Source organism: Amaranthus tricolor, chromosome 9 (genome assembly GCF_026212465.1).
Source record: "Amaranthus tricolor cultivar Red isolate AtriRed21 chromosome 9, ASM2621246v1, whole genome shotgun sequence".
Lineage (NCBI taxonomy): Eukaryota > Viridiplantae > Streptophyta > Magnoliopsida > Caryophyllales > Amaranthaceae > Amaranthus > Amaranthus tricolor.
The window spans coordinates 21406460-21415751 of record NC_080055.1 but is presented as its reverse complement, the minus strand read 5'-3'; the positions used below and the strand labels follow the sequence as shown (position 1 = coordinate 21415751).

The 9292-nt window shown below is 31.6% G+C and overlaps 1 protein-coding gene across 4 annotated transcripts; it reads left to right on the top strand.

Moving 5' to 3' along the window:
• Nucleotides 1-3719: 3719 nt before the first annotated feature.
• Nucleotides 3720-8506, top strand: LOC130824486 (replication protein A 32 kDa subunit A-like). Of its 4 annotated transcripts, XR_009046722.1 has the most exons (12): nucleotides 3730-4032; nucleotides 4155-4265; nucleotides 4386-4483; nucleotides 4602-4643; nucleotides 4919-4996; nucleotides 6553-6631; nucleotides 6714-6800; nucleotides 6880-6953; nucleotides 7099-7219; nucleotides 7535-7733; nucleotides 7983-8051; nucleotides 8167-8238. XR_009046722.1 is itself a non-coding variant. In XM_057689518.1 (10 exons), the coding sequence occupies exons 1-10, from the start codon at nucleotides 3931-3933 to the stop codon at nucleotides 8249-8251; spliced, it is 825 nt and encodes a 274-aa protein (XP_057545501.1). In that variant the 5' UTR covers nucleotides 3720-3930; the 3' UTR covers nucleotides 8252-8506. The 4 variants fall into 4 exon arrangements, 2 of the variants coding, with proteins under 2 accessions (XP_057545501.1, XP_057545503.1); XR_009046721.1 differs by having other exon boundaries at nucleotides 7099-7733; XM_057689518.1 differs by lacking the exons at nucleotides 7099-7219; nucleotides 7535-7733 and having other exon boundaries at nucleotides 3720-4032; nucleotides 8167-8506.
• Nucleotides 8507-9292: the final 786 nt, after the last annotated feature.

Here is a 9292-nt window from a genome sequence, read left to right as displayed (position 1 = left end):
ACCGTGAAAAATTCCAACTTTAAGGGATATTTGCCTAAGGTAAATTTTGGTAATCCGATGTCCTGTTATAGTAGATAATTCACCAAAAAAGTAAATTGAAAAATAATTAAAATTAGAGAAAAATTTTAAAAATTTACATAAAAATTCTAAAAAATAAAAAAAATCATAAAAAATTTTTTTGAATATTTTTTTCGATATTTTATTTTAATTTATCTTTTTTTAAAAAAATAAAACTTGCTATAGCAAATCATCCGGTCATCGGGTTTACTCTAGGAAAATACCCCTCAAAGTTGAGATTATTCATGGCTAATCAATAGGTGGGATTAAAATCACGAATAGATTAGATTATTCTAGGTAATTTTTTCTTTCATTAAAATATTTTTGCAATAAATTAAGAAAAGAAAATTATTTTGAAATAGTTTTTTTATAGATAATTAAATACAATATACTAATGAAAAAATAATTATGACATATGTCGACTTTATGATAAAACTTTTTCCGCTATTTTCATGTTCTTATTAGCCCAATATATTTTACCATATCATATAATATCTTTCGTATTAGATTTGTTTAATTGATTAGTTACAAAAGATTTTAAAATCATATATTATTTACTAATTTTTACCATATACAGTCAATTAAGATATGTAGTATTTTGTAATTACAATGGATAATTATCAGGTAGCATATTAATTATTTATGTAGAAAAAATATTTTCATTAAAATATTTTTGCAATAAATTAAGAAAAGAAAATTATTTTGAAATAGTTTTTTTATAGATAATTCTATACAATATACTTATGAAGAAACAATTAGGACACATGTTGACTATTACGATAAAAAATTTCCCGCTATTTTTATATTATTATAAGGCAAATATTTTTTAGCATATCATGTATTATCATTCTTATTAGATTTGTTTAATTGATTAGTTATAAAAGATTTTAAAATATACAATATTCACTCATTTTTACCATATACAATCAATTAATATATGTTTTACTCTTTTAATTACAATAGATAATTATCGAATAACATATTAATTATTTATGTAAAAATTTATTTTCATTAAAATATTTTTGCAATAAATTAAGAAAAGTAAATTATTTTGAAATAGTTATATATATATATATATATATATATATATATATATTATATTATATTATATTACATGGCTATATTATAAAAACTACATAAATTAAATACATTACACATTAATTATTTAAGTAAAAAATTGTGATAAGATATAGGTACAATAAATTTCAAATGATAATTCTATCACCTGTGTTTGACAATTTTATACATAAATAATTAGGTTATATGTCACTATTATAGTAAAAAATATGCTCTTTATTTTAAGGTTTTAGAAAGACATTAAAACATTGAACATTTACATTATTTTTCATATTATTTTTTATGTGTTTAAATATTAAATTATTTTTATGTAAGTACTTATAATCTATATTATTTGGTGCATGATTTTATGATTATGTTATATACATATTAGTAATTTGTATATGAATCAAATAGTAATACTTTTGCAGTTTTTAAATAAATCAATTTATAGTATCAATATGATTTAAGAGTCATATAATAACTTACATATATAAAATTAGTACTTTTTTATTTAAATGATTTATAAATCATACTTGACACGGGAACTTATCAAGTTCCGATGCTCAAAAATCAAGATCTTTCACTCTATAAATTAAAAACTCTTTAGAATCGTAGGAGATTTGTTTCTAATAGCCAATAGGCTCAACTAAACTCACTTATATTTTTTGGCTGTTCCTAATATAGTTAGTCTTATTATAAGACGAATTCATATAATTTGCTTATTTTTTTAATTGATAATTTTAAGATTTTAAGTGATCTATTTAAGGATATAAGTGGCCATTTTTGAATTATTATTGATCACTTTATAATTATAAGTAGTCACTTTAAGACGATCAAATACATTGGATCAACCAATAGATATGGTCTCACCACAACAAGTCTTGTATGAGACCTCTCGTCCTGAGACATGTCCATAAATTCAACTCAAATTATAATTAGTAATTAATTTAAGGTTATAATTGTAATTAATCAGTCTAAGATTATAAGTGTCCACTTTACAGTTACAAGTGATCATTTTTAGCCTTTAGGTTATAATTAGTCCCTTTGAGATTATAAATAATTATTTTAAGATTATAAATGATTAGTTTGAACTATTAACCATTTTAAAATTATAATTGATCACTTTAAAATTATAATTGAATACTTAAAGATTTAAGATTATAACTATATATTGAATCAACCAAAGAGACCGTCTGTAATCGGTTGGTCCATTATATTTATTAAAAATAAAAATGAAAAATATAGTATAACTACACGCTCGGTAGGGTTTTTGGATATCTTAAGTAGGAGTTCACAATATTTTAAGCAGGTGGTTTTAGCATGCTGAAGTTGTCAATTACGTGTTATGTATTGCAAGTGTTTACATTATTTGGTATGAGGGTTTATGTTATGTTCTATAGGTGTTTAAGTTATTCGTTGAAGCCACTTGTAGGTGCTTTTGTTATGTGCGATAAATGTTTATGTTATGTACTTTATGTGTTTAGGTTATTTGTGTAGGTATTTTGTAACACCATGGCCCCTTGGACCACCGGTGACTAATCATAGAGACTGTAGACAGGCCCCACAAACCAACACAACTCTTTCCAGCGCACTTTCGCCTCACTCATGCGCACCCGGGAACATTTTTCAGGTGGTCACCCATCCTAAGATTTCTCCTTACCAAGCACGCTTAACTGCGGAGTTCTTAGCAAACGAGTTCCCATGAAAAGAAGATGCATTTTATTGATGTAAGTAGTTTATCAATCCTTTTTTTTAAAGCTAAATCTGGGGTATCATACTTACCCCATTTAGGAATACAACATCCTCGTTGGACCGTAGTTTCAGGATCTTTTCCCCCGCTAGGTGTACTGAACACACAATCAGTCAGGTCACAGGGTTGCTCTAGTACTCATGGAGACTGTAGACAGGCCCCACAGACCAACACAAGTCTTCGTGCGCACCCGAGAAAACTTCCCAGGAAGTCACCCATCCTAAGATTGCTCCCCACCAAACACGCTTAATTTTAGAGTTCTTAGCAAACGGACTCCCATGAAAAGAAGACGCATCTTGTTGATATGAGTAGTCTATAAATCCTTTTTTTTCAAGCTAGATCTGAGGTATCACATATTTATGTTATGTATTGTAGGTGTTTAAATTATTTGGTGTAGGAGGTTATGTTATGTGTAGTAGCCTATATGTGTTTATATGTCTACTTTCGCATATAAAAATACTTACTGTAACTAGTTCAAAATGTCTACTTTAGTGGGAAATAAAATTTGCTTTAAAATGCAAAAATACCTACTATAACTATTATAAATGTTCACTAAAAAATTATTCATAAACCTACTTTATTATGCAAAAATACCTACTAAACTAGTTCAAATGCCTACTAAAACTAGTTCAAATATCTACCAAAATTAATTTCAAAATACTTGCTAAAGATTATAATAAATGCTTTGTGATATATGTGTGCCTATTCTAAAGAAAGTTTAATATACATTTCTTTTGAATGAATTGGCTGAGCTTCAAGAGTCGTCTCTCAAAGATACATCTGTCAAGAGACCTACTAACAATAAAAAAAATGTTACCTTAAGACTAAGGCCGTTTAATTCTATAATTTGTGAGTTAATATAAGTTGGACAAGACCCAAAAAGTTTCCCCTGTTCGAAGACGGCGGGAAAAGCTACATTTTCAATATCCAGCGAACACACTACTGCAAAAATCAAAGCGTTCTCAATACTTATTTTTTCTTTCCTTATTTGATCAAAATATAATCTAGGGTTCCCAATTTTCGCAATTTTACTTGCAGAATCCATTCTCTAACCCTAACACAATATGTATTCAAGCCAATTCGACGGTAACGCGGCCTTCTCCGGCGGTGGTTTCATGCCTTCCCAAGCTACTCAATCCGCGGATCCATCATTTTCTCCGGCTAAAGTACTATCTCCTTCTTTTTCACTAGCAATTTGGTGCAGATTTTCGCTTTCAAATTTATATCAATTTAAATTAATAATTTTCAATTAATTAGGGTTTTCTGATTACGATTTTGTATGTTGCAGAATCGTGATTCTCAGGGAATTGTTCCTTTAACAGTGAAACAATTAAACGAAGCGCTTTTAACAAGCAACGATAATCAAAATTTCGTTATTGATGGTGTTGAAGTCAATAATGTATGCCTTCATTTTACTTAGAGAGTTTGTTTGTTTGTTTGCTTCTTTTTTTTTTTTTTTTTTTTTTTTTTGCAATTTTGAGTTTGAAATTGGCGTGAACATGGGGTGCTGTGGATTTAGGTTACCATTCTTGGTATGGTATCTGATAGGACTGAAAGGGTTCCTGATGTTACATTCACTCTCGATGATGGAACTGGGAGAATTAAAGTGCAAAGATGGTTAGGTTTTTTCGTTATTTATATGTTATTTTGATTATTATGTCTGTGTATGAGTTTCATAAGTTAAGTATGGCATTTGGATTTGAGAATTGTGGTTTTACTTGTGTTGGTTCGACAGGGTTAATGAATCATACGACTACAAGGAAATGGAGGAATTTAAGTGAGTACTTTACTTGTACTCTTTCAGCATTTTTTAGCATACGCCGTTTGCTTTCCATAATACTCTCCTTCACCATAATATTTGAAAATTTTATTATATCATTATTTGATCATGTATTACCTAATTTATTGATCCCAAATGATTTATGAACTGAAAAAAGAGAATGTTAGACTGTTTTGAGCGAATTACTAGTTCAGACATTGAATTAAGTAACGCTGGGTTTGTATAATGCAATGTGTTGTTGAAATTCAATTTTTTTTGTCCACTGGCAATAGGGATGGAATGTATGTACGTGTCCATGCAAGTTTAAAAGGGTTTCAAGGTAAAATGACATTGGTTGCTTATGCTGTCAGGTATGCTTGCATGGATTTCCTTAGCTTTATTTTTATTTTCTAATTCTGGAACTTTTGATAGTGCTTGTAAAGTGGAAAGTATATTTTTTTGTCTGAGGGCACGCATCTTGTTTTATTACATTTGCTGAATGACTGATGCACATTTGCGGATAGGCCCTACTTGTTATTCATCTTGTTTCTGATATTTTGAGTTGAGCTTCTTATTTTCGCCAGTGTTTTCAACTATTTATGTTGTAGAATTGTTTTCTAAAAAATCAGATCTCACAGAGGTTGCCGTTCTGCCTTCTTATGGTTTTAGAAGGGGGCAGAGGGGTGATATGGAGGGTTGGATATTTGAGGGAAATCAGGTATGTATTGAATTACTGTGCAGGGTGGATCTTAGTTCTTTCAATATTATATTACAGACTATGGAGTATTATAGCAATGGGGATATTCAGATTCTCATGGTAACTAGAGTGGGATTTTGGAGTTCTTATTTTTTTGAGGCCAGGACTAGTTGTGCTTGCAATCTGATTGAGGTAGAAGTAGAACTTGCCTAATATTACCTGATGCCCGCACCTCTTCCAACTGCTTTTCTTTCTTATACACGAGAATATTTTGATGGCTACAAATTGCAGCTAAAATGATTGAAAATTAACCCCTTTTAACTTTTATTTACCGCCATGTCTCTTCATGTGTCCCACATTAGTATTTTTGTTTGGTTGCATCGAAATGAATTCCTATGCAATTTGAATGCTTAGAAATACTTTTGAAGTGGGGGTTGAATAGAGTAATCGAATCTTACATCAAAACCACTATATAGTATAGTGATTTGCTTTTACAAAATAAATAAACCCTTGGAATATTTTTCAAGCTCTAATAAAAACTCATAATATAAACGAAGGCTTGATGTGTGTGTCTTCCACTCTTGAAGTCTTTACATATATATAGCATCCTTTAAAAGCTTCTTAACCGTTTGTTTTACCAAGTCTTCAAATGCTTCTTTTAACCAATCAACACATTTGAATTTAAACTAGTTAACAACTTCCTTGATAATTTCCTGCAATTTGAATTTTGAACTTGCAACTACTTGGATAATCTTCTGATTATTCGGATTTTCTAGATTCTATATCCTTTCTATTCTCAAGCTACAGTTTTTCTTCGGCTGGAATTGATCTTTCTAGAATCTAGACTTTCTTACCTGCATTATTTTTGTTTCATCTTAGTTTTAAAAAACATGCCTATGCGTACCTAAGGTGTGAGGCGTGGGTGGGTGATGAGCTGGACGCATTGACAGGGTTAGGCAAGGTGATTTCTCTTGGTTAGGCAAGGTGATTTCTCTTGGTTAGGCTAGGTGGTTCCTCTTTGCTAGGCAAGGTGATTCCTCTTTGGCTAGGCTTGGCAGTTCCTCTTGTGTTTCAAAAAGTTGAGTTTTGAGGACTTTATTTTAGCGAACTAATCTTTTCACTTGAATATTTGGTATATAATATGTGATCTAATATGTGATCTCATCATCTTAATTCTTTGATGTTTGAACCACTGTTGATTTATTTTTCTTTTTGTTTCTGTATCTACAGACCTGTGGTTGACTTCAATGAACTTACGTTTCACTTCATCGAGTGCATGTGTGTTCACATGTATAATAGAAAACAACTGGTACTGGTACAATGATTATGCTATCTGTAAGGTTTTGTGTACACTGTAGGGATTTGTGCTCATTTTTATGTCCTGATTGCAGGCAGCTAGTGTTTCAACTGATCCTCAAGTGATGTCTTCTGTCAATGGAACTCCGTTCAGAGGATACCAGAGTGCACAGCAGAATCAAGTACATTTCAGTGCGCCTGGAAAGCTTAATCTTTGTGATTTGTATGTTTAATTGTGAACTTCTTTATGACTTGCTGCAGTTTCCTGGACAATTTGGTGAATTTAAGGGTGTTGAGAAAATGGTGATGGACTATTTGCAGCAGCCTGCTAACTTGTGAGTTCGTTTTGGAATTTTGTTATCCTTTATGCTTGAGCTATTCTATTGCCTACTCTTGCTTTCTGTATGAATATATGCTGCTCCTTTATTTAGTACTCCATTGTATATACAAATGCTTGTTTTTGTTTTAACTTTTTCTTAGCAATGGAAATTCTATATGGAAAGCTTCAACTTTCAATTATCCTCTTTGGAAGATAGAGAGCTTTGAAATCCAAATGGTAACGCTCATTTGTGTTCTACTTTGGTATTGATATGTGTACTCCGTATCCTTTGTATGGAAAACTCTGAAGTAAGGGTGTAGCGGATATTAGTCTGGAGGTTAGAATAATATCTGTACTATTTCTTGTCATTGGATCTGCTTAGGTGTAATTATCATAAGCCTTGAGTTAAACTCTATGTTTAGCGGGTGCTCGCTTTTCATTTTTTCTATACGCACAAGATCCATGGAAGACCATTCATTTTGTTTCCAGCTTCACTTGCAACAATGAGTATTTAACTTCTCAGCAGTCAGCATGAAGGTGTTTGACATCCTAATCGTGATACACTACTGTATAAGTTTTGACTTAATCCAGGAATAGTATACTCGTGCAAATATTTGTGCTCCCTGCCTTAAAATTTCAATATAAAGCCATCCCAAGAACATATCTTTATGGGTCTGGACTCTGGAGAAAACACATTCTGAACTTATGCTTTTAAATTCAGCAAGAACATGTCAATCAGTGTGCTCGTAGGAAAATTGTAGGAGAAAGCTTGGATGTGCTGATAAACCATAGTAAAGTGAGTTTTTAAGTTTGGAGCTAAAGTTGCCATTTGTTTTACATGCTATCTGTTCTATACTAGAATTTTTTTTGTGGTCATAAGATCACGATGTTATCCGGGATGTTGCTCCTGGCCGTTTAAGATGGTTATTTTTTTGGTTACCCTGTATATTTTCTTGGCAGTGGAAGGTTTTTCTTGAGTCATTTATTAATTTAATTTGATTGCTTTAGCTATACCTATGATTTACTCCTGCTGTTCTCTTTCTAGGGCAAAGGAAAAAGGGGTGCACATTAACGAGCTTATGCAGCAACTAAATCTTCCAAAAGATAAGATCATGTACTGTTCTACGAATCCATTGCCTCAGTATATGGAAAATGTGCAATTTTTTTACCTTGTAAACTTGATCCTTTACAAACTTTTTTCACTCATTCCTTGCTTTTTAAACTGACAGGGCATCGATGAAAGCTCTTGAGGATGAAGGCCTGGTCTATTCAACAATCGACGAAGAGCACTACAAATCAACTGCCAATGCTTGATTTCATTATGTCAACAATGGACGGCTTTCTACCGTTCTAGCAGCCTAGAGTTTTCACTGTGATCCTCTGCATACCGCCTTGTAAATTAATTTCTTTATGGTTGAATAGTGAGAGTTCTTAACATAATCCCGATTAAGATTAGATAGTCTTAGAGATGAATATGGGAATACAAACTCTAGAGCTCTTTGTTAGTGTTGCTGAATGTTGTTATCTGTTTGTGTACTTTGCTTATAAATATATTTGTTCTGCAATGAATTTCCTTCACTTTTTTCCGATCCGCTTTGAAATTGCAATGAGATTATTGACTCGTTAACGCCCTGATTTAAAAATAGTTAATCCGTGATGATCCACAACTTTGTGCCAATCCGCTTCCAACTTGCCCCACATTTGACCCGCCTCGCCTCGCCCCACCCTTTATCTACCAAATCTAGTGGTATCTTATCTGGAAAAATGTCTATAAAATCCTTCACAACAGGCATGCTATTCCATTTTCATATCCTTGTCGTGCATCGTTAGCATGACATTAAAACTAAATCTTTGGGGAATTGCTTGTTGATACGGTACCCGTGTTTTCATATATTTATATTATTTCTTATTTCCGCCATTTATTTATGTCATTTTCGTTCTCATTTATTTTGTATTGAGGTACTTACAGAATACTACTTATACTACTTATACCTACCTAGCCATCCTTTTTCTAAATTTTCTGCACATATTTGTGTCTATTAGCCACTTAACGTCTTGAGCTACTAAATTTGAGCCATTAACTTGTCCTCTCCATTATTCAAATATAATTATTGGAATGCCAAATGCAAATAGCATGAACCTTAAAAAGTGTTGAAATTGAGTTTTTGTTTCAAAACATCTTAGTGTTGGTTGATATATGTTGTAGTAGTATAGTTTGGTTAGGGGCACCGGGCATGAGATCGGCAAGGGCTTAGGATCATTATGGGTGAAAAATGTCGAATAACCCTCTTTTGTTTGGGAGTCCTAAGAAGATCTAAAGTTTTATATTTTAAAGTAATTTTTTAGAATTATTAT

Bases quoted from the DNA above. Each gene is read 5' to 3' on its own strand.
- LOC130824486 (XM_057689518.1), top strand. From the start codon at position 3,931: ATGTATTCAAGCCAATTCGACGGTAACGCGGCCTTCTCCGGCGGTGGT. The intron at 6,632-6,713 runs GTACTGGTACAA...TCCTGATTGCAG, and splicing joins TGTATAATAGAAAACAACTG to GCAGCTAGTGTTTCAACTGA. The intron at 8,052-8,166 runs GTACTGTTCTAC...TTAAACTGACAG, and splicing joins CTTCCAAAAGATAAGATCAT to GGCATCGATGAAAGCTCTTG.